A 25890-nucleotide genomic window follows, 5' to 3' on the forward strand; every position below is an offset into this window, starting at 1 on the left:
CGGCGTGGCTACAGCGGGCAGTCGTGTCGTCGACGACGTCGGGAACGCCGATGTCGGCCAGGATCTCCCGGGGTAATAGCCTGTGGAGGTCCTCCAACTCCGGTGTGTAACAGAAATCGGCCATTGCTAGCTTGTGTGGCTTGTGTTGGTAGAGCTCGGAGCGATGGAGGACGTATGCAGTGTGTGAGGAGGGAGAAGGAGCATTGCATGGTTTTGTATGCTTTTCACGCTCAATTTAGCGTCCTTCTGTTCCACGTTCTCCTTCATTTTTGGCTAATTATGGGTCGCTATGATTTTGCTGGTGAAAATGTGGCTTACTGTGCGAACGTTTGAAATGTGTGGAATGTTTGGCCTTGAGACCATCTCAGGTGTGGCTATTATTGGATTCCAGAAGTCAGCGGTGCTCTGTTGCTTTGGTGGCTCCAGGGTGTGCAGCTATAGTAACCGGTTACGAGGAAAATATGACGAAAAAAAAGTATTCCCTCCGATCTAAATTACCTGTCGTAATTGAACCCTTTTCCTGCGCTTCATGTGGTTCTTGAAAATCTGACGACGTGTGTGACAAATAGAGCATCATCCTCAACTTCGATCATCCACAAAGCTACAGTATTAATATTATAAAAACTATACTGGAGAAAATGTAGTCATATGACCTTCAGGTGCCAAGCGAATTTTTTGAAAAATATGTAGCGAGTCTAGGTTTGGAAGTTTGACTACAAGTCCAAACCTCAGCTTTTATAGTCAATCAGGCCTTCTTGGCCAAACAAGGCAGCGGAACCTGAATCTTAGTGTGCTAGAGTACTTCATGCCGGGTACTTCAAAAACAGTGACTTTTTAGTGCTTCTTTGCTTCTTGCCCTAAGCGTGCATCCTTCACATGGCACATCCTTCTATTCCCTCCTATCCCTTTTAATTGACTCTGATTTATTAGAGATCTGCTTAGAGCCGGTCTAGTTTGGCTGATTGGGAATGGCACAAACATTCCAATTTGGAACAGTATTTGGATACCAAGGTCGAGTTTGCAACACCCGATGGGGCACAAGCTTGATGACTGTCCAAAGCTGGTTAGCGAGTTTATCATACCACAGGAGGTGGAAGGTGGGACGAACAGAAAATACGCCATTATTTTCTTGATGATGACGTTGATGATATCCTACGCATTCCGATGGACAAGGTGGGATTGAGTGACTACCAAGCTTTGAACTTCATTAAAAAGGGTACTTTCTCGGTGAGATCAACGTGCCTAGCCGTTGAGCCGAAGAATGTAGCTAGATATAAAGTTGAATCTTCTCGTTCTTGTGATGAACACAAGGGATGGCCTTTGCTATGGGTAAGTAAAAGGGCATTTTTCGAGGCTTAACAAGAATGGCCTAACAGTTAGCAATTATAAGGCCCCTTGAACTTGAGCCCAACATTGACCATGAATTTAACATAGATAAATATAGTTTATATGTTAAATAATTATACACTGAATTTATACTTGAAAAAATCAACTATATAATTTTTATGACAAATAAATTACAGTTTGTTAGTTAATTAATGGATAAAATAGGGTTCAAATTTCAAGGGGCCTTATAATCCCTAAGGGAGGTAGTAGTAAAAAATTAAAGACGGGATGGTCGGTCCAGCTTGGGGCAGCGCAGCTCATGTCTTGTCGTAAAGGTGTTGCTACTGGCGCACTAAGTTTAGGTCTAGAGAATTGTGTTGGAAATAAATGGTGTCAGGGTAGCTGCAAAGCTGAACAAGAATGTTCAGGATCCATCTTTACACAGTTCGCTGGTTAATGAAACAAAATATCTCCCATCTAGGGTTATGTCCCCTCGCCGGTGATGTCACCGGTCTACTCCGCCTCCGGTGACCTTGGGGTCGTGTAGTCATGGCAGGCCACGGCTCCTCGCAGGCTAGAGATTTCCATTCTTTGTTTAGATTATTTTTAGTGTCTTTTTCTAGATGGTGAGGCGATGGCTACAGCTTGAAGGTAGAATAAGGCCCTCCCTGCCTGTCCTTGCTCCAGTAGTGCGCCTAGCATCGGCGGAGGGCGCATGAAATTGTGTGACCCAGTTCGTGTTTGTGTTTGGCGGTTTGGTTACAGGTTTGGCTTTTCGGATTCTCATTATTGGTGATGGTTGCTTCGGTCCTTTGAGCCTTAGCACGGCGACTTTACTTACGTCTAATACAAAAAGCTATACTTCAACAAGCTTTTGACTGGCTTCGATGATGGAGGGGCGAGGACGGCGGCACACCTTCGGCTCGCTCCAGTGCTCGTAGTCATCACTAGGTGGTCCAAAGACTTATTTGTAATTTTTTTACTTTAGTATTCTTTGTACCATGTTGATGAGTATTAATAGATCAGGGTGCTTTTCGTAAAAATAATAATTTAGAGGTAATGTAAAACTCCTCATTTTGAACTCTCTTGTAATGGACTTACCCGTGGATTTAGTATAAAAGCAGCACTTATTGTACAGTACAAAAATATTTTAAGTAAATAGCAGCCACGGTTTATTTCTCTCCACAGTTCTGGAAGACAGGCTAGTTTTGGCAATAACGGTTCCCCGCTGATCTGCACGTATGAGATTGACATGTTTTAGTGTGCTTGATGTATCATGAGTGATTCATGACTCATGAGTGAGACCAGGTCGGGACATATCCATTTTTGCCGATTTTTTTATGATTTAGCATTCGCAAAAAAAATTACGATTAACAGATAAAACATCTTCTATTAATTAATAGAAATGGCAAAGCTTTTGCTTCAGTTCAAGTAAATTCGTTAGGGCGAGGTGATTCATACTTTTGCAGTTCCCCTGTCAATATCTTCATTTGTTTGAGCCTTGAGCCTGGTGAAAGAGAAGTGGCATCTGAGCTTCAAAACTGGAGACATCCAAAGTCAATATAGTTATCTTTTATTTACGGAGAAAACACTGTAATTCCTGGCACAACATTTTCTTTTCCGTGACAATACAACATCTTGGTCTGTGGTCGATTCAGGTTCCTTGCGGAATAGCATGGCAACACCAAAACAACATCTCCTGGATAGTGGATACTGCTACAAGCTTACCGTCTTACATAGTTACATGCAGGAGAAATACAACATACACTGCGTCTACTTCACAAACAACTCGAGTTAAGGGTCGCTTGCTTCTGAATTCTTGATATCTAAGAACTCTACGAACGAAATTTCCAGACGCGGATGTAGTTTTCCCCATGCGTGGTCACGATTTTCCTCATGCCCACCGAAAGGCCGGTGATCTGTGGGCGCAGGTTTGTAGGGATGTTATCCAACCGGGCATCTGGAGCGATCTCGCGGGCGTTCTTCTTTTCAACTTGCTTCCTGGGGCCGGATTCTGCTGGACGGCCATGCTTCTTTTCAGCTTGCAGCCTGGAGCTGGATTGTGCTGGCTGGCCTGCATCCATGATGAAGCTTCGAATAGTATCACCCGTTCTCTGGCATATCAGGCGAAGGACACCATCAATACCACCAACTGCCAACACTGAAGTATCACCTGGAAAATGATGTGCGCTGTAGATGACATTTGGGCTAACTCTTGTTTCCCAGAGAGGCCGCAGGGTCCTGAGCAAGAACATAACCAATGTAATGAGACCCATTTATCATATGTTGCACTATGACATTAGCATTTCACCAATGGATTCAATTATATATTCAATTCCCAACATGTTAGATTGTTAACACTATAAACAACTTTATATCGATATATTTATCATATATATACTGATGTAAGAAGTTAAACCACTACAGATCAACATTAACACGAACATAGCGCATTTGATTTAAAGAACATGGAAATGAGCGAGCTTTCTACATGGATCGTAGTTGGCCCCTAAAAAGAAACTATGCACCAACATGATAGCGCATAGCGCATCAAGTGGTGTAACTTCAAAGTTTCTTTTTTCTCTGTGGGGAAGTAATCTTTCATGCTGAAGTAATCTGACTATCAAAACTAGCAGATTATGAAATATAAATCGTACAGGTCTCTAAGTAAAATGAATAATAACGTGAACTGTATGCTAATGAGTCATTCATGAAATAAGAATATTATCATCAACAGGCCGAACAAATGAACACATTTCCAGACTCTTCATTTTGGCCAGGCCATGCAACTTTTCATACTTCATCCATATTTACTCTACTCAAACTTCAAACTGTGAGCAAAATCAAGATAGTTGATTACAAGAGCATACAAGTCATTTCTTTCTTGAGACATAGTAATGTAACAGTACGTAAAAGGCAGACTTAACTGTTTATGGTATATTTTGCGTCTCTAGACTCTAGAAGCAGCAGCAACGAATATTACACAAACTAGATATCCATGCAGTAGTAAATTCGAACAACTACTACTGATACCAACCTCAAGTCCCAGCAATGTGCATAACCAGAAGATGAACCCGCGAATATCAAGTGGGAATTTGCACTGGAAGACAGGCATCTTATCACTGAAATGATAGTAAAAATGTAACAAGTCAGTTCGATGATGATAACACTCACAACACTACCATAATGGCATGAATTTTGGTTGAATTTTTTTCTCAAAAGATCCAACAAGTACTAAAAATGACAGTAAAAATTCAAATACAGTTTGAATATTGAGCCGAGATTCTATAATCCATTTTTATGTAATCAAATGAAAGAAAAATTTGAGCAATATATTGTTGGATTAATATTGTATTTAAAAATCAACGTCAGTTACTTTTGGCTAGCGGAATTGCAGAAAAAGTTCCACAAAGTTATAGGTCAACTGAGGAAAAATGAAGATTAATACAAATAAACATTTATATGGGTGATACATTAGTTCGGTGTGTAGATGTGTAATAATTAGCCCCAGTATGCTCTCTTCCGGTTTGCCTTTTGGAATGCTAACATCGTTGTATAGCAGGTCAGAGCAAAACACTATATATTATGTTGAGCTTTCAATTACAGAACTTAATACCTACTCATAAAGTTACACATAAAGTAACGTATCTTCATGTTGTGATAGAGAAATAGAGATATCATATTCATGGTCAAGGATCAGAAAAGTTCAGCTATCATCTAGACATAACTTATTTTTTTAGCGGGAAGAGGGTCCTCGAAGGACCCCGAAAGTTGCCATTAACTCATCACCGGTGGAGTCTGTTTTACATGGAGGACCTTGAAGAAAATAAAAATTACAACATGGCCCTTAACTTCCGTACCAAAGAGCCTAGAACAGAAAAGGAAAAAGCAATCAATTCCAGGTCTTCTCCTGGCTCCTTCTCCACCAATCTGTCGACGACGCATCCGACCACGGCCATCCGCAGCACCACCGGGGACTAGGCCACTTGGGGTACTGCAACAGGAGCACGCCGCATCGGAGCCAGAGGGCCTCCAAAGTGGCACAAAGGCCTGGAGGAAGATGAACGCCTTTCGCCAGCAGGAAACTTGGAGAGCAGAAGCACCCGCTGCCGGCAACCAGGGTGGAAGCAGCCGCCTTCCGGCCATCAAGGTCGATGGCATCCATGCCGCCGAGGATTCACTCCCAACAGAGATGTGGAGTGGCCGCCTCATCGGCCCGAAATCACAGCAGCAATCAAGAACTGCTGCGCATGAACTCCACATAGCAACCTCCCAAACTTCCCTTGAGGAATTTGCAGTCATCAGCCCGCTCCACCGCCCGCCGCCACGACGGGCTGCAAGAACACGGCCAGGAGGAGCAGGATCCTCATGAACCACGGCCTTATTCATGGAGGTACTTACGCACGTCCACCTCCCTCCAACTCCGACCTCCAGAGAACGGAGGTGAGGAAGAGCCCTATCCAGCACGGGATTTGGCCAAGAACCAGCGCACAACTCCAAACCTCCACAAGGAAGAGAAATGGCATAAGGCCAAACCTAAATCTAATCCTAACTACTGTTGTGCAGAGGGTGGGACCCTCACCTTCTCGTCGCTGGCCGCCGCCGGAGAGGAGAGGGGAGGGGCCGGCATCTAGACATAACTAAAAGAGGAGCAGACTGAAAGCATGTAGATACTTCCAAGAATAACTTGCAATAGCTACGAGCAAAGGACTAGCTAGAAGAAACTAGGGGTGCCACTGGGTATTCATTGCGAAAATCCAAATCTGTACAGCATACTTTAGATAGGGTATGGGGAAAATATAATGCCCACAAAGATCAGGGAATGGGAAGGTTTAATATGCTAACATCTGTTGGTTTTGTCATATCCATTCTGAATTATTTACTTCACCTACTCTTGCTTTTTCTCAGACCCAAACTAGTGTTCCTCTCTCGTATCTTATCTCACAGACCGACACGGGAGCTGAAATTTTCTATTCTATCTTCTTACCGAAGATTTCGATGGCATCGCACCTGCTCACCATGGTAGCTTCTGCTACGCAGCACTCTCTGTTCTTCCATGGAGAGAGCTGAACAGAGGCCCAATGCTGCTCTTCTCCAGACCATAGGCACACCTAGTTTCTTCTAGCTAGTCCTTTGCTCGTAGCTATTGCAAGTTATCAAGACACTGCTGCCATAAATCATGCTGCATTATCATTTATCAGGACATGTGCCACGCCACCTCCCCAAGCACTCAAATCGAAGTTTTGGCCCTGCAAGTCTGCTCAGGGCCACCCTCATAAACCACCAAGAGATTTGCTTCATTAAGATGTATTATCGACTGGGTAGCATGCAATCATCAGCAATATCCAATTTTGGTGGGGATGGGGAAATGAGATCACAACAGCCCCCTTGGGCTTGACTGTTCTTTCTACCTCTTCCATACATCGAGGCTGAGATGTACACTAACTACTTTCTTGCGTTGAGTTGTAAACAGCCCCTTGGGCTTGACTGTTCTTTCTACCTCTTCAATACATCGAGAAACAAGCATTTTGAGTTTTCTTGAAAAAAAAATCATATTGGCATAGGTTTGGTAAACCCAAACCCTTTCTAATAGCGCCCTAGAAGATATATCATGAAATCCTGGATCACCTCTATAAATGCTTGGCTTTTTTAGCGTAAAAGAATCCTAGTCATGAGGAACCAACACCATTCCCACTCGTGAGGAAATTGAAATGCATTATGCTAATAATCCAGAATCAGTTGAAGCCATACCTGTAGGTGTAAAAGCTGACTTTAAAAGACCTAACCTCTCTCCTGAGGTATGATCTGCAATAGCTATACTTCCAAATGTAGAACCACCAATGATCAGCTGATCATCTGTTAGTGCCAAACATGTCACAGGGGAAGGGTGAAGCCTGTAAACCATTGTTGAATATGCATCATAAAGAAAGATTATACATTAACTGCAGCATTTCAACATTCGATCTATCTCCAGTAAAGATTCTAAAACCTCCCTCTTAGGGCTTGTTTGGTACTAGAGTTTTAGTGGGGATTAGTGGGGATAATCCGCTCCAAACTTCAAATCCCACTTATCCCCAATGCATGTTTGGTGCTAGAGTATGAATGTATGAGCGAGTTTAATCCGCACTTATCCCCACTTTTCTCCAAATTTTAGTGCAATTTTTTGAATCCCCAATACTCTACCCCTACCTAGTGGATTGGGGATGGGGTTTTATGGGGATTGGGTGACAACCGAGATTCACCCAATACTCTAGAGTATTATCCCCACTAATCCCCACTAAAACACTAGTACCAAACAAGGCCTTAGGAGGCTTGTAAAGACTCTTCTACCTATCCAATGAAATGAAACACAAATGCTTTTTGCGTTTTCTCGAAAAAATAATCGCAGAAACACTTCATTCACATGATATGCTACTGGACTCCCTTGTGCTTACCGGTGAATGCTTGAGCAGCTCCTGCTGTACATATCATATACAAAGGCTCTGCCATCCTCACAACCAATTACAACCTCTGGATCGGCATAACTGCAGAAGCAAATAAACATTGCCAATATAAATCAATCCTAATTAAAATAAAAGAAATAATGTCTAGGCTAACTGAATTTTATCAAGTAATTGCCAGATATATCACTATAATTAGATGATTATCACAAGCAATATGTCCTTGCATTGTAATCAATCAAACTTGCTTTAGTTTGAACATGAAATCGTCTGAAAAGAAATAACGATAGAGTTTGTGAAGTGTTCTGGCACCCTTCAAAATGTGAACCAGAAACTCAAATGGTGGCAAAGATTTTATGTTTGTCTGGTGTCTCAATTCTCAAGTGAAGCTGGAGACAATTACATTATAAAGGCAGGTTGCACCAGATATATTGCTTTCAAACATGAATTCTACTTTTGAACCAGGTAAGATCAATCTTCTAATTTCTGCAACAAGCAAATCCTCTCAATACCGTTAAATGAGCCCTCTCACCTCATGCATAACCCATGACTGAAGGTGCCTCCACAAGATTGAAATATACTTCTTGGTCCACTGCGTTTCCATATGCAAACCTGGGAGCTCGTTAAACCTACAATCTACACAGAGAACTGAACCGTTTAATGATAGTAAAACATAAGTTCACATTTGGTAAAGAAACCATGTGGCAGAACAAATTATACAAAGTTGTTACCATAACCCTTTAGTTCAATGCGTATCCATGAATAAAATTAATATTTTAGATGACTCAACCATAAGAAGCATCAAATCAGACCATTTTAGAATAATGTCAACAATGCTATATCAGAATGCAGAGCGTATCCACAATTTGTGCAACTCAGTGCACATAATGGGAAGAATAATTGTTTAAAATACAATCAGAAGTTGGTCTTTCTAATTTAGGATATAACCATCTCTATATTTAGTCAATGTCGCTGTTTTATTGAATAGATTAGGTTGACTGCATAGCCTACTGTTGTACACATAAAAACATAATGTCCCTACAACTACTATACTCAACAACTCGAAAAGCCACCCCATAACTCTTGGTCGAGATTCAAATTTACATAATAGAACAACTTCAAGTACAAGATATGCTGCATGCAAATTACAGTATGGACTATTTTGCAGCTTTCCTTCACACATAGTACAAATGGTCTATTTTGCAACTTCCCATGGCACATGAAGTACACGTAAGCATATTGCTAAGATCATGGTAATAAGATGTTTCAAATGTACAGTTCATGTCTTGGCCCATAGATACAGCCTATCGGATTCAGCGCAACCAGCTTTTTAATCATGATTCCAATCGATAAATGAAGATTCAGATTCAACATCGATGTGAATCAGGTAGAATTAGCCATTTGAGTCATCAATCACTAAACAAACCAGAAAAACAGATTAGTTGGTGCGAAGCCATGCTGTTAAGTGCGACCACAACCAAGGCGTGGTGTCCGTCAAGTCACCTCCGAGCTGCAGCAACTCCACCTCTTCGCATTGTCTTCGTCAGCTTCAGCTCCTCCTATGTGAGTCGCTTCTGTGCAGCTGGAGGCCCTTGCCCCTTTAGCTGCACCAGCCGTGTGGTGTGGAAGAGACAGGGACCATGGCAAAGATATGGTGACCACTGGCCAGTGCAGCATGGGCTCACGCAGGGAGCAGGTTGAGTCATGCTAGCGTTCAGCGATTTAAATTTTAGAGGAGACATGCACTTTTGGGATTCTAGAGAAGCCAATGTGTGATTTTGAATGGATTAAATGCTTTCCTGGCATGTGGACTTCCAAGTGGATTTTTAAGCTGGACTAGCGTTCAGCGATTTAAATTTTAGAGGGGACATGCACTTTTGGAATTCTAGAGAAGCCAATGTGTGATTTTGAATGGATTAAATGCTTTCCTGACATGTGGACATCCAAGTGGATTTTTAAGCTGGAAGTCCCCTCCATCTATTTCTAATCAGATTTTGGAATTTGTTACCTATAACTAGTCCAGCTACCTAATGTCTTATAGAGACATGTGATTATTAAGAGCTTTTATACACACGGAGAGCCTACATTTCCATATACCGGTTTTTTTCTACGATCTGCATTTATGTTTTCAACTATTCACCTTCTGGCTAAATAATAGTAATTAAAGAAACAAACACTGTGTTCACAAATCGAGAACGCTGATACCAAATTAAACCAAGTGCCGGATTTCTGAATCAGAGATGTATACCATCATCAAACTCAATACATAGAAAGTGGCGAACCGCTAACCAAAATAGCAAACTGGTAATCTCGTAACTATGTTTTGTCCTATAAAATGGGTCAGATATTGTCTCAATGCTACAGACTGCTATCAGTATGCAAGCATGTGTTTTAACAAATAAATCATTTATGGAGTAATAACTATCTATTTTTTTTACTCAAGAACGAATCTTGCATACTTGCTCTTAAGACCAGAAAATTAAAGCTCGGGATAGCTAAACAACAGAACTACTACAATTGTACCAAGAGTGATTACCTTATTTTCATCAAAATCAAAGTCAACTAACATTTTAGAATCTGGAACATTGTACTCATTCATGTATTTGCAATTTTCAGCAGACCAAAGTCGTAGAACCTGGGAAAAACCAATGTCAAAATGATGAGGCGCTCGAGATGATAGTAATTAAGTTGGTGAACAGATTAAACATTATAGAAAATTACAAAGCTATTATTAACTCTCGTTCTCAATTATCTACAGCTTCGGATTTTGGCAACCATGATTTCCACAACCATACCGTGTGATAATCTGCATCGTTATGTCATTTCTCAACTACAAGACCACTTACACACCTCATAAAATACATTTTATAACTTATTCATGTGAGATCAAACACCAAAAATCACTAAAGTCAAGATAGATGTTTTACATTGAAGAAGATACTAAGAACACCAGTACAGGACGTAACACTCACCTTGTCTCCCTTTCCAGTTAAGACTGAACCACTCTTCATACGGCACAAGGTGGCCCTGAAACAAGAAATAAGACAGAGCACATATGAAAATTGAACCACTGTTTAGCAGGTCAAAACAGAAGACAATTGGTCATGATCAAAAAAAAAATGAAAATATGATGGATTGGCAAATGGAACTCCTTGTGCTGATAACATGATACACAAAGGAGGCATAACTTAAGTGGAGCAGCACAATAACAACATATACTTACCGCATAGGGTGACCAATCCACTGATGAACATCAACTGACCCACTAGTGAGAGTTGATGCGTGCCCATTTATCGCAAGCGCCTCAAAATAACTCTTCGTTGAAAACGTAATACTTGAGCTTCTTGCCTGTGGATTCCTCTTGTAATATAGATCTCTCATCAGATGGCCTGTGCTGATAATCGTGTTCCTATCAAAGAAAGGGGAAATCAGACGGTGCACACTTTACTCAACATTGCAAATTTCTTCATTCAGCAATGGGGAAGAAAAATTGCACAAATAGAAATACCAAACTGAACTCCGAAGACTAGTGCAATAGTTGCTGATGCGGCAATTGGTTGTTAGCTCACTGGTTTAGGTTCTTCTCAGATCTCGCCAATACCATCTCGCGGAACGATGTATTGAGGTGTGCATCTATGATTTATCAACTGATTTCAAGTGTGCATCTGTGATTTTTCAAACTATTTCCTAGTAAAACGAGTCCGATAGTAACCCCTAGCAAATCAGAAGCCCAGGTACACAGCGGAAAGGACATAGCGCAAAACGAACAACAAGGCGAGGGGACTCGAAAAGGGGAAGGGGAGGTGAGATGATCCGCGTAGCGGGTCGTACCATGACTTGCAGACGGCGGAGCAGTGGACGAGGTCGAAGTGGTCATCCAAGCGGGAGAAGATGGAGCGGAGGGTGTCGTCGCTCAGCGACTGCGCCGTCGGGCCGTACCCGCCTCCGCCGCCGCCGCCGCCGCTACTGCGCCGCTTCGAGGGGAGGCCTCCGCTCCGGCTCCGGCTGCTGCTTGCCTCCATCTCAGAAGAGACTGGTCAAGGGCGACCCCTGCCTCCCGCCGGCTGCCTGCCGGTGGTCGGCCGGTCCAAACTGTAGGGCTGTAGGCTCCATTGCCGAAGGGTGGATGGTAATTCCTATCCGTGTTTACCTGGCGCCGTACACCCCCGCGCGGGTATGGGCCTGGCCCAGTTCGCGTTTTTTCTTCATCTTTTTTCGTTTTCTTTTTCTTTTTCTTATTTTCTAGGAAGTACACTTTTGATCTCACGTCCATATGCCCCTGCTACTCAGAAAAATATTTTAAAACTCTTAAAAACAAACAAAAATTTGGGGTATACATGTAGATACTTTAGGTGTACACGTTAAAAGTTTAATATCGGTAACTTAGAGGGATTTTAGGCTATGCCGATAAATAATGTGTCCTAATGCAAACTAAGTGGAGCACCCTATATGACAAAATACATATATCAAGAACTTCAAGATCGAAGGCTATCACAAATTAAATAAGTGGAAAGAAATAACCGAAACACGCGGAGACGATAATGGAGACGATAATGTATCTCAATGTTCACTTTCTTGAGGGGAAGCTAGTCACTGTTGGAGATGTGCGGTTACCACGAAGGACACCGAACATCATGAAGGCTCACATTCTTCTCCGTGAGCTTCTTCCACGAAGTAGGAGCCCTTTCCATTATGTGAAGACCTTAGAGAAGCCTTCAATCCCGTACAAACTTTCCGGCTCAATCATAAGCCGCCTAGGAGTTCTCAACCTTCAAGAGTAACAAGATCGGAGAGGAAAATTTGATACAATGACTCAAATCGAAAAGTGTATGGTTGAGAGAGAGAGCATGAAGAGATCTTCGAGATGCACGAATCAACTCTTAAATTTGCCGGTTAAAACTCAAGAGATCAAGGATTTGAGCTGGAGAATAGCATGGAGTTCTTGAGACCTTTTTCAAAACATATATGGATCAAGTGAACTGGCAAAAGGTAAATGATCCCCAAAACCAGGTTGCCTTATATGAAGAAAAACTAGCCGTTGTTGTCATTTTCGCGCAGGAAACAAATTTGGCCAGTATAATCGGCCTGTGGGCCGATCATAGCAGCTCGAGCGGGGATGGGCCACACGCGGGCAGGCGCGGTAGGGAGCGCGTGCCAGGGAAACGCTCGAACAGGAGCTAGGCAAGCGTGGGCGGGCAAGGACATGGCAGAGCGGTGCTACAGCTGCGCGCGTGTGCGCGGGTAAGGAGGTGGTGTGCGGGAGACTGGGAGAGAGCGGGCGGCTCGAAGCAGGGAAGAAGCGACGGCAGGTAAAGGAATTGAGGAAAAAGGGGAAGCAGACGTGCGGTGCGGGCGGGCGTGAGGGGCCAACGGGCGATGCAACAGCGCGCGGGGCGCGGCTTAGGCGGGCGTTGACCAAGCGAAGGGCTCGATCGACCAAGAGCGCAGAAGGAGCAAGGCCATCGGCAGTAGGGCCGACCCAATATGAATGGGCCTCAGGACGGTCATACCGGCCGCCCTTGCTGTAAAGGACGCGCATGGGCCCAAGAGATGGGCCGGCCGGTTAGACCGGCCTGGCACCCTGTTGAACCGGCCAGACTCACTGGTTTCCCCCTTTTTTCTTCTTCTATTTTTCTTTTCTTCTTTCTACTTCCTTTTTTCTTTCTTCTTTGATGCAACGAAACCATCGAGCACGAGATGAATGGAACAAAGGAAGAAACATGGTGGCATACGATGGCGAGAAAATGGTGGAGAAACATGGCAACGAAAGGAGAAATATTTGAATATGAATGTAATGTCCCAGGTTTAGAGACGATCGAGGGGTAGATTTTAGAAAGGGATGTGCATTGCATTGCAAATTCTGGGGAAATTTCGCGCTTTTAAATAAAACTGCATTGAAGGGGGACAAGTTTCTCTCTCGACACCTTACCGAGTTAGGGTTTCGAGAGTGCGACAAACTTGTATCTCACCTAACTAGTTTAGGGTTTTGGAGAAGAGAGGGAAGTTTGCATCACAAACTTAAGTTGCTTGGTTGAATTCGAAGTTAAGTTGTATGATTGAATTCAACTCAAAGTTGAAGTTGAAATTCAAATTCAAATATAAAAACAAATATCTCATAAATTAATTATAAGGAAATTCATTAAGATAATAATAAAGAGACAAAGTATAAATAATACATATAATAATTAAAGCTCATTAGAGAAAACCTTGAGCTTTATTGATAATCACACACATAATACATTGTCTTTACAATATTCAGAATTGAATTATTGAATTACAACACATTACAAGAATTGAAGAAATAGAAAATGTAAAAGGAAAATTACAAGTTATTTAAATAACCTAAACTACATTGTGATCATCATGAATTCTATGATCAAGATGATCTTGAGTTCATCTTGAGCATCTTCTTGATCCCTGCACACACACACAACAAATAGAACATTAAGCCAAGTGGCAAAGCCACTTGGCAGGTTAGAAGAAAACTGGAATTGGGTGGATATGATCAAGCTGCCGAGCTGATCCAACTCACCAGCCCAAGTCCCAAGTCACACACACACAGGCAGCACACAAGGCCTGCTGCATGTGTGCATGCAATACACACAACCAGTGAGTCACCAGGGTGAAATGTGGTGATGTCGACCAGGGAAGCCATGGCTGGCCATATAAAAGCTTTTCACAGCCAAAACCCTAGTCACTTGATCCATCCATCGACAGAGTTGCACTGGTAAGCCACCAAGAACAGCCAAGAACACAAGAACAGCTTGAACAGCTCTACTGCTGTTCAACACATCTTCACCACCACGAGCAAATAACCAGGAAGCATCAAGCCACAGGGAGGAGCAGGGCAAGCCCAACAAACCACCAGAAGCAAAACCTCTACACCAACATCAAATTCTAGGAGCTAGAGTGAGGTATACAAATCATCATGAACAAACCAGATGGTTTTGTTCATATATAAGCATATGCATCAAGCACACATGATCAACAGGGTGTGATACCCAAGATTGTGTCATCATCTGGTTATTAAACCATATGGTGCAAGTAAGAGCAGAAAGGCCACTGGTCAATCATCAAAAGGGAACAACAGATATGACAATAGTTGCATAACTGAAGCAATCCAGCAAGAGATGAGAGCACAAGTCAGCCTAGTTACACACACTTAGCACCTACAGCTAATTGACCATCAGACCTAGACAGAATATTGTCTATTTGATTTCAACATCAAGAGCCACCGGCAATTCCATAAATGGATCACCCAGAAAGCATTTGGTGAGCCACAGCAAGCCAACAAGAGGGGAGCTACCCTAGGGCAGCTTATGACTACTGCCAGGGTCACCTCAACCCTTAAAACAGCCAAACCACCAAGCCAAGCACAAATATCACCACCCAGATTGGGTTCAAAGTGGAGCTAGGGTTCCCAACCACTGTTGGCATCCCTCTAGCCCAAGCCAATCAATTGATATGATCATCACTGTATCACAGTTCACATCATTTATCCATCAAACAAAGCAAGGTAATACAGATAAATGAATTATACAAGTAACCAAGTCACCAGAACCATGCACATGATCCAGAGGATCACTGCAAGCATCAGCTGATGCTTGAGCAAGCACCAGCACTGATCTGTGCCACACACATACACAGAGATAAGTAACAGCAAGGCACAGGCAACAGTTAATCAATCCAATGACCAGCTGTTGATGATCACATGATCATCAAAGCTTGCTATAGCATGCCAGTGTATGTTAGGGCATCACCGAGCAACGGAGCATGGACAGATAATAAAATGGCCACGATTAACCAACAATTGCTTCACAGATAAACAAATGGATGAATTGAAATTGTATCCAGAAGCACATCAAATACATGATGTATCACTGGATCAAACTAGACATGGATGGCACACACATATAATTAAGCCATCACAACAACCAGAGCCACTAAGCAAGCAAATTGATTTAACTGTAACATGACCAGTAGTAATTTGGCAAGCCATGAGCATTACAAGATGCTCATGAGCAAGCAGATATGAACACACTTGAGCATCTGGCGAACTAAGTAACAAGAACAGAGCTACAGAGGGGAAATTAAGCAAGTAATCGATAGCATAGCAAGAGCTGCACACAGCAGTAACGCAAGCTCTGGCATGGCCATGGCGACCATGGCCAAGGCCAGAGAGCAGAGAGCCAGCAAAATGCACATAGCAAGCAAGCATAGCAGCCATGGCCAGCGAGAGCAACGAGCAGCAGCCTAGCCAAAGACACAAGCAGCAGCCACACGCCCGCACGGCAAGCCCTAGTGGCGGAGCATGGCGAGAGAAGGAAGAAGGAGGGGTTACTGGAGGCGAGTACCTGGAGCAGGGCACCGGCGTGCCATGGCGGCACGGCGGCACAGGACAACCACGGCAGCGCCAAGCCGCGCCTGGCCTGGCGTCGCCGAGCACGAGCACCCCATCACCACCACAGCGGCGTCACGGCACCAGTGTCGCCGGAGAGCAACGACATCACCGCGCAACCTCCCGGCCGTGCGGGAGAACGCGACGGGGGCGAACGACGAAGGAGACGATGAACAGATCGAGCCGGAGGATCTGGTGCGCCGTCGTGTGGCGGTCCAGATCCGCCGCACCTCATCGCCGGCAACGGCCGGAGGCGGCGGAAATAAAGCGGCGACGGCGGAGGCGATTTTGGTCGCGGGAGCCGAAGGGGATTAGGGTTAGAGAGTGAGGGAGGAAGACGACGCGACTGGGTCGGTTGGACCAAGCCCAGTGGGCTGGTCCAACCTAACCAGTTCGGTCACCTGACAGTGGGCCCGAGGGGTATTTTGGACATTTCCAAAATACCCATTTAAAATGAGTGTTTCCAAGAATTTTAGAAAATAGAATATAACTCTAAAAAAATAATTAAAAATATGAAAATAGATCAGCATAAAATTCTCTATTTGAATAAAATACCAAACAGAATTTTTGAAGACAATTAAGAATAAATCCTACTTTGATGATTTAAATAAGAATTTAAATCACACATATTATTTCTAAAGTGAAAATAAGTCCATAAATGCATTTGGACTTTAAAAACACCTCGACAATATTTCAAGGTTATATTTACCCTAAATCAAGTATCTCCAAGATATTCTTAGTATTTAACCTCTCACATGAAATTACAACGACATCGTAAGGGGGGAACAAACCCTAAAACTGGAATCATGCATAATTGCTTCTTTAACCATTGCCCTTATCGGACAATGATGCTATTTTTCAGAACCAGAGGACAAGGGTCAGTCCACACCATCCAACTGCAAAACTTTGCGGTGTTCAGGCAAGTTCATCACTTGCTCATGTCATTTGAGTATTTCTATCAAATTACTTGCAAAGTATTATGGTTATCACTATCGCATAAAAAATCAAAACCACTACTTTCATAATTATGAATATGACTATGTGGTGGGCAATGGAACCATGGATTGTGTTGATATGGTGGAGGTTCCATTGCACGGGCTTATATCCATCTAGGATTAAACAACAAATGTCGCCAGTGATTCTTGTGCCGTAATACCCGTGTTAACCATAAGATCCGGAGTGGGACGGAGTAGTCAAAAGTGTTTCCACCTCTCGTTCATCAACGGATGCGCTTTACCGTAGACACTTGTATCCGTCGGGGCAAGCGGTTGGCTGGGGAAGCCTTAAGTCCCCACGGCATAGTCCGTAGACACTTGTCGCTCGAAGTGCAAGCGGTTGGCTGAGGAAGCCTTAAGTCCCCACGGTATTGCGGTCTATGATGGGTTGCAGCTACCGGCGAAGGAGTTTGGTTCGATCCCAAACCGTCGTCGTGGTCGGGGTCCACCCGTGAGTGGGAATAATGGGACCGGCGAGGACCCGTGGGTCGGGGCATGCAACAACGGGTGGGTGTTCGAGGTAGCGGAGGAACATAATTGGCTAGACCTTATACCGGGCCTCACACCGAAGGAAGTGTGGACGGGAAAGCTGCCCGGTTGGCACCAAGGTTAAGATCTCTTATGGGTAAAGCAACACACCTCTCGCGAGTGTAAAGAACCGTGACATGTCACTCCCTGTTCCGGGATAAGGAACTGCGAACACGGCCGGAAAGGAGCTCCATGAAGTTCTAGTAAACCGGTGAAGGTCGACGGACATAGCTCTTTGGAATAAAAGCAATCTCTTGAAGAAATGTTTACCAAAACTTGCATTGGTATTAGACTTTCTGGTCTAATATCGTAGCTAGTGCATTAAACACCTCTTATCTATAATGAACTTGTTGAGTACGCTCGTACTCATGCCACTCTTAAATCCCATGCTTAGATTGTCTGAATCGTCTGGAGGTGAACTCTGCGCGCCGTCAAACCAAGGCTCCCCTCGTGCCAAGATTCCCACGTTTGAACGAGAAATTCGCTCCGCCGCCGATTCGTGGTCACGCGGGATGATTTCCTTCAAGTTCGGCGACCTCACCTTCGCCGGAGCTCCGTCGAGCCACCGCGCCATTAGCGGTAAGTACGCCGGCCTTGTAGAAGATAACTTAGTGTAGAAGATAGCCTTAGTGATCCGGGTACTCAAATACTTTGTATGGGTGCAGCCGGAAGCATGCCACTCGAATCGTCGCATTGTACCGGTAGCTCTCCGAGTAGCCCGGATCCCAACCAAATAGAACCCATATGCCCGGATCCCATATCATTCCTGCCACCATATATTTCCGACATTAGACTAGCTCAACCTTTTTCCGCATCTTCCAGCACCGCTCCAGGCCGGATCCCTTCCCACCAAGAGCTCCAAGAAGAACTCGAAGGGCAAGCTCGGATGGCAGCAAAGGTGCAGGAGGCGGAAAACAAGAAGGCGTCCAAGGCCCGGATCCGCGAAGGAGAACGGAGTCAATGGTGGCCTTGCGAAACTACCGACGTGGAGCTTAGGGAGCTCCAGAACGAAGGAATGATCTCCAAACATTGGAGTTTCACCCGTGATTCCGACGTCCCCAAGCCAGAAGCCGGAGAAATAGTTATGACCAAGGCTTGGGTGGAACGCGGACTTTCACTTCCCTGTTCGGAGTTTTTTCTCTCCATACTCAACACTTACGGGCTCCAGCCCCACAACATCTGCCCAAATTCATACCTTCTCTTGTCCAACTTCGTGACTCTCTGCGAATGACATCTTGGGATCCGGCCAGATGTCAAGTTGTGGCAATTCTTTTTCCGGGTGAAGAAAGAAACCAAGGAGAAAGCAATGGTGAACTCGCGGAAGCATGACGTTTATGCTCCGCCCTAGCCGCATGTACCCTCCCCATGACTCGCACGAATCCGTCCGGCATCGGAATGCCGGATGGTTCTATGAGAAGAATGCCTCAGCTCCGAAAGTCCATGAAGGTCTGCCTCGGTCCGTCAACGAACCTCCGGAAGAACTTGCAAGCCGGAGCTTCGTCCCTTCGCTCGCCCGGACCCCAATCCCGGAGAAGGCTGCGCGGAGAATCTCCTGGCTAGTCCACGATGGACTAACCGGAGCCCAGCTCACACTTAGCTGGTTCTCCCGGAGAATCCAGCCTCTACGCTACAATGCGCGCCTAATGTGCGCTTATACCGGGGCGGATGATCTTCTCCGGGTTACCCGCCACGATCTTCCGGCCGACTCTCTGAAGAGAAGGATCAAGACGTTGGTGAAGATTCCGAGGGGCCAACAGGTCCCGGAACTGACCAAAGACATTTACACAAACGACCAGTGTCCTCCGGTAAGCTTTGTTCTTTTCGCTGCTTCAAACTTCACAAGCTTTTGGATGTTTAACTTAATTTTTATTCATCTTCCTCCCAGCTCAACACTTTGGCGGAGGAAAACTTTCGCACCATTCTTCGCGTCCCCGTCACCGACGACACGGCGGAGGAGGCTCCGGATGACGACGAGGAGGAAGAGGAACAGGCACCTCGCAAGGCGGCCCCTCGACCTACAAAGCGTCCCCGCGCCAAGGCTTCCGGCTCTGAGGCCGGAGCTAGCGGCGAGGCCTCCGCCAAGAAACCGAAGACGGCAAAACCACCTCCGCTAGACTCAAGGAAAGCGGAGCGTGCGCGTATAAGCATGCTCTCAACGGCTGGCCAAGGCACGCGCCCCATCATCCCCGGCGCCCCGTAAGTTTCCGAACATGATGCAACTTTATCTTGGCGAAATTATCTCTTGTCTAAACCCTTTCACTTGTTTGCAGGAATCCGAAAACCGCTGCCGCGCGGACCGCCAGCCAGGGCCCATTACCAAATACATGAAGAAATCTCCGGCAGTCGGTCCAGCTACTCCGGCTCCGCCAAGTGCCTCTCACCCTACTCCTCAGCCATCTCCCCCTCAGGCTGACCCGTCTCCCCTCCTCGCCACAAACACTCCACCGGAAATAATTCCGGTCCAGCAGCGACAAGGTAGGTGGAGAAGATTCTAAGGCCAAAGGCCCTGCCCAAGAAGATGCAGGAGAACAAGACCAAGGAGAGGCTGAAGTCACTTCTTCTGAGAAGGCCGGAGATGGCGCTGGCGACATCGTCGTTTTTCCGAAGAACTTTGGAGATCCGGCTGACATCACTTCCACCCCCAAGGCGTATGCTACCAAGTTTTTCAACAAGCTGTCCGAGGCGGAGAAATGGGAGCTTGAACAAGACCTGCTCAACGCCATGCTGAACAACGCCTGGGGGAAACCTGATGCCGCGACATCGGAGATCCAAGATTTTAAAAAGGATGTCGGCCAGTTCTTCGACAAGCTCATCTGTAAGCAAAAGGTACTCCCCAGTAGCCCCCAAGCATGTAGGCGGAAACTTGGATAATAGTTAGCGCTTAGATGCTTAGAGAAAGATTACTTCCGGGAAAGTTTTTTAGAATGAACCAGTAGCCCCCAAGCATTATGGCGGAAAAGGTTCCGGCAATGATGCTTTGAAAGAAACCACTGCTACAGGCGGAATGTTTACTCCTGCACTGTGTAAATTTTACAGGAACAGCAGGCGCTGCACTACGAGCTGCACAAGAACATTGCCCTGCAGCGCCGCGTTACTCTGAGCCAGGCGGAGAATATCCGGACTCTGAAGGAGAAGAATGCGGAGCTGGCTAAACAACTGGCAGACGCCCAAGGTTGGTTTCCGCCTTCTTCGTCATTAACCAATTTCCGACTTTGAACTTGCTGTTAACTTATATTATTATAGGCGCATCCTCTTCCCTTGCTACAGCCTCAACCGAACTTGAGAACCTGCGCTCCTCGTACCAAGATCTGGAAAAGAAACTAACGGAGGCGGAACTAAAGAGGGAGCAGGCCGAAAAGCAGCTGGCGGAGAAAAATTCCGAGTTCATCAGGGAAAAGGGGGAGCTGAAATTGAAGATAAATGTTGACAGTGAGACCATCAAATCTCAGCAAAAAGAGCTCAATGGACTCCGGAAGTATATGGAGACCGTGGAACAGCACTGGGATTTGCTCAATGAGAACATCTTGGGTACCGATACTGGGAACCTTGCCCGGATATTTGTTCCGACGTTTTACTTTATGCTCAAAATTGTATGCTTATATCCCGACCGTTTTATGCGAGCCACTTGGGTATTCGGAAGAGCGCCGGAATTTGTACCCACGTGATGACCTTCTTCAACTTGCAGGCGATGACCGCAAAGATCTCATCTCCGCCTCCCGCAAGATATGTTATAACTTATCCATCAAGAGGAGCCGCACTTGCGACGTCCGGAAACTTATTAGAAAGATGGATGTTCCGCCGGAGCTAGTGACGGATCCGCAAGCATCATCAGCCCGAGGCGCAGCTGCAATGTCCTTGACCATGTGCCTAGCACATAATGCGGATCTTGATCTTGATCGGTAACCACGGGCGTTCCTCCGGGATGCGGATGTTAGCGCGCTACTCGGATGCAAGTGAGCGGCTACGACACCCGTATTGCGCGCAGGATCCGAGCACGAGGAATTCTACGACAAGGTCGTCCTTCCCCGCGACGAGCCCTTAGAAGCGGAACTTCGAAGGAGCTTGCTTCGAAGGAGCTTGCGCCAAGGCGCGACTCGCGGAATCCGGAACCCGGCTTACCCGGACCAGCTCGAAGGATGCTCCCCAAGAGGAACCCAAGACCAGCACTGCCGCTTCTGAAAAAGAAAGTGATGAAGACGTGTCTTCTCCGGCCGAAGGCGCCAAGGAAAAAGATCCAGAGGGCAAGACTTCTCCGGCTAAGGGGGAGTGAAAACTTTTATTCCTGCGGGAAAAACAATGCATCATTTTGGCCCCAGCGAGGGTTTGTAATAAGACTTTAAATTCGTAAGTAGCTAGGAACGAAACGATTATGCATGGGGCGGAAACACTTATCCTGCTATCCGTTTAATATTATGTGCATGTTTCGTTTTATGTTGGAAAGCAAGTGCTGATTTCGTTATTTTCCGGCTTGCCCGCTTGACCTTCCACGAGCCGGAAAACCTTAGCCGGAAATGCTCGCCAGCGGCGACGAAGCCCAATGGCAATCCGTCCATAACCGCGGAAACAAGCCCCCAGGCATAGGTGCCGGAAATCGCTACTAGGAATCCACGAGTTCGCAACAGATAACAACTTAATCAGAAAACTTAAACTTACGTCCTAAAGGACGGTTTTAGAAATCACAACTTTTATACACGCCTAGGCGGAAAACATCCAGCTCCGCGGTTTTAGTCGGAAAAAACATACACGATCTAAAATGAACAAGTAAAGGAGGTAAAAGACTCAAAGAGTGAACCATAATCTTTATTTCATTGATCATGTATAACTATTACAGAGTTTGTAACTCGGAAAGAATATGCTAAGTGTAGAAAGGACGTAGCTGTGCAATATTCCAAGGGCGATCTGTTTCATCGTAGATGTCATCCGGATCCTCACGCTTGCGTTTCCGGCGCCAGTTAGCGTGTCTATCCCTCAGCTCGCGGAAATCAACAAGGTAGTACGACCCGTTATGAAGCACTTTGCTAACGACGAAGGGTCCTTCCCATGGAGATTGCAACTTATGGTCTTTCACTCGTCGAAGGCGGAGGACCAAGTCTCCTCGCCATGAAGGAGCGATTCCGTACTCGACGACCGTGATAACGTCGGAGCTTTTGCTGGTAGATGGCGGAGCGCCGGTCAGCTAGGTTCCGAGCTTCTTCGATCAGGTCCACGGATAGCTGTCCGGCCTCGTCGACTCGTTTCTTCATTATAGGCGGAAACTCGCGGTGAATCGTGGATGATGTCGGAGGGAATCACGGCTTCGGATCCGTATACCAGGAAGAAAGGGGTAAACCCCGTTGACCCGTTAGGGGTGGTTCGCAAACTCCACAAGACAGCGTCTAGTTCGTCGGCCCAAGCTCCACGCTGCTCGTCGCAGCGGTTCTTCAAGGCGTGGCTTGATTCCCGATAATATTAGACCGTTAGCTCTTTCAACTTGACCATTGGATTGTGGGTGGGCCACGGATGCAAGGTCCAATCGAATCCCCATTGTCTCACAATAATCCTTTAATTCTCCCCGAGCGAAGTTTGTGCCATTATCCGTTATGATGCCGTGTGGGATGCCGAATCTCATCACGAGGCTCGCAGACAAATTTTAGTGCCGTAGCACCGTCGGCTTTTCTCACCGGCTTGGCCTCGATCCACTTGCTGAACTTGTCAACAGCGACCGGAAGGTATTCACAACCACCGGGAGATGATCTTTTTAACTTACCAACCATATCGAGCCCCCAGACCGCAAATGGCCAGGTGATAGGTATGGTCTTCAGCTCTTGGGCTGGAGCGTTTGGTTGAGTAGCGTAGTATTGACAACCTCGGCAGGTCTTGACTATCTTATCAGCATCTTCTTTAGCCGTGAGCCAATAAAAGCCTAGCCGAAAAGCTTTTGCAACGAGTGACCCGGGAGCGGCGTGGTGCCCGCAGTCCCTCGCGTGGATCTCTCTGAGGATTTCAATGCCATCTTGATTGGAGACGCATTTGAGAAATACCCCTGTTGCGCTTCGTTTGTAGAGCTGTCCATCGACAATTGTGTAGGATCGTGCTCGTCTGATGATCTGGCGCGCGAGGACCTCGTCCTCCGGCAACTTCCGATCGATGAGGTAGTCCAGGAAAGGCTGTGTCCAAGCCGGAATGGTAGCCAATACCTCTCTAGCCGGAGACACTCGCCACTTCGGGTTTTCCGGGTTAGCGCCCTTCACCGAGGGTATCCGGAGATGCTCTAGGAAAATTCCAGGCGGAATTGGCTTTCTGCCGGATCCGAGCTTGGATAGCATGTCTGCCGCTGCGTTATCGTCTCTCCTGACGTACTTGACTTCGTATCCGAGGAAGCACTTGGCGAGCTCGTCAACTTCGTCTCTGTAGGCTGCCATGACGGAATTTCTGGCGTTCCAGGTTCCGGCTACTTGTTGTGCCACCAAGTCGGAATCTCCACAGCATATGATGTGCTTGATCCCAATTTCCTTAGCGATGCGAAGACCGTGTAATAGAGCCTCATATTCCGCCATGTTATTTGTAGCTTCGAAGTGAATCTGCGAACATACCGCAGCTTCTTCTCCGGTAGGGGACTTCGTGGTGACTCCGGCTCCCGAGCCTTGATGCTGCTTGGATCCATCGAAGTGCATAACCCATGTCTCCGGTTCCGGCTCCGGACTTGCATCCGGAGCTTCGTCCAATCCGCAACGAAATCTGCCAAGACTTGGGATTTGACCGCAGTCCTTGGCTTGTAAGCGATGTCGAAAGCGGATAATTCAATGCCCCATTTAGCTGTCCGTCCTGTTGCGTCAGCGTTGTTGAGAATTGTTGACAGCGGAGCCTTGCTCACAACTGTTACTGGGTGCTCTTGGAAGTAGTGTCTCAGCTTCCGGCTGCCTAGGAAAACTCCATAAGCTAGCTTCTGAAAGTGAGGGTATCTTTGCTTTGACTCCGCCGCACCTCGCTTATGTAGTAGACAGGTCTTTGGACGTCGTATTCATGACCTTCTTCCTTTCGCTCCACCACGATGACGAGGCCGATGACTTTGTTGGTAGCTGCCGGATAAAGGAGCATTGGCTCGACTCGCTGGGGCTGCCAAGATAGGTGGGGAGGTAAGTATTTCCTTCAACCCTCGAAGAGTTGCGTCGCCTGCGTCGTCCCGTACAAATTTGTCTGTTTTCTTCAGCAACTTGTACAGAGGTAGCGCCTTCTCGCCAAGACGGCTAACAAACCTACTGATTGCTGCAACACAACCAGTTAGTCGTTGCACATCTTTGAGACAAGTTGGCCGTTTGATACACAGGATTGCCTTGATCTTTTCCGGGTTAACCTCAATGCCTCTGTGAGAGACTATGAAGCCAAGGAGTTTTCCGGCTGGCACGCCAAAGACGCACTTCAGCGGATTCAACATCATCTTGTACCGACGGAGATTCTCAAAGGTTTCTGTGAGGTCGCTGATCAAGTCGGATCCTTTCCGGGTCATGACCGCGATGTCGTCGACGTAGGCGTGCACGTTCCGGCCAATTTGGTCCTTCAGGCATCGCTGCATCGTACGTTGGTAGGTGGCACCTGCGTTTTTCAAACCAAAAGGCATAGTAACATAGCAATAAGTGCCAAACGGGGTAATGAATGAAGTCGCCTTTTGGTCGGATTCCTTCATCCGGATCCGATGGTACCCGGAATACGCATCAAGAAAACACAGAAGTTCCGCCCCGCCGTCGAATCAATGACTTGGTCAATGCGCGGCAGGGGGAACGGATCCTTCGGGCAATGTTTGTTCAAGCCGTAGTAATCGATGCACATTCTTAGTATTTCGAGTGTTCTTTTTGGGTACAAGGACGGGATTCGCGACCCAATCGGTGTGGATAACTTCTATTACAAAACCTGCTTCTAGTAACTTTGCTAGTTCCATTCCTATGGCGCGGCGCTTCTTATCTCCAAAGCGTCGCATAGCTTGCTTCACCGGTTTAGCCCCCGGTTTTATGTTGAGGTAGTGCTCGGCGAGTTCCCTAGGTACTCCGGACATGTCAGAAGGTTGCCATGCGAAGATGTCCATGTTAGCGCGGAGGAACTCGACGAGCGCGTCTTCCTATTTGGGGTCCATGTTGGCTCCGATCGAGACTTGCTTGCTAGGGTCATCTTCCTTGAAGCTGACTTTCTTGGTCTCTATCGCGGCCCTGAAGGAGTTTTTCTGTTCGGA

General features: G+C 46.0%; 1 protein-coding gene across 1 annotated transcript; it reads right to left on the bottom strand.

Moving 5' to 3' along the window:
* Positions 1-2876: 2876 nt before the first annotated feature.
* LOC124681588 (F-box/WD-40 repeat-containing protein At3g52030-like) lies at positions 2877-11861 on the bottom strand. The gene is made up of 9 exons (XM_047216476.1): positions 11598-11861; positions 10990-11175; positions 10739-10793; positions 10303-10401; positions 8299-8402; positions 7761-7850; positions 7078-7220; positions 4364-4448; positions 2877-3567 (listed from the first exon to the last, which is right to left on the bottom strand). Exons 1-9 carry the CDS (start codon positions 11786-11788, stop codon positions 3162-3164), a joined length of 1359 nt encoding a protein of 452 aa, XP_047072432.1. The 5' UTR covers positions 11789-11861; the 3' UTR covers positions 2877-3161.
* Between the last annotated feature and the right edge of the window lie 14029 nt (positions 11862-25890).

Source organism: Lolium rigidum, unplaced genomic scaffold, assembly GCF_022539505.1.
Source record: "Lolium rigidum isolate FL_2022 unplaced genomic scaffold, APGP_CSIRO_Lrig_0.1 contig_47742_1, whole genome shotgun sequence".
Lineage (NCBI taxonomy): Eukaryota > Viridiplantae > Streptophyta > Magnoliopsida > Poales > Poaceae > Lolium > Lolium rigidum.

Bases quoted from the DNA above. Each gene is read 5' to 3' on its own strand.
- LOC124681588 (XM_047216476.1), bottom strand. From the start codon at position 11,788: ATGGAGGCAAGCAGCAGCCGGAGCCGGAGCGGAGGCCTCCCCTCGAAG. The intron at 10,794-10,989 runs GTAAGTATATGT...TTCTTGTTTCAG, and splicing joins TGGATTGGTCACCCTATGCG to GGCCACCTTGTGCCGTATGA. The intron at 10,402-10,738 runs GTGAGTGTTACG...GGTTTTTCCCAG, and splicing joins TAACTGGAAAGGGAGACAAG to GTTCTACGACTTTGGTCTGC.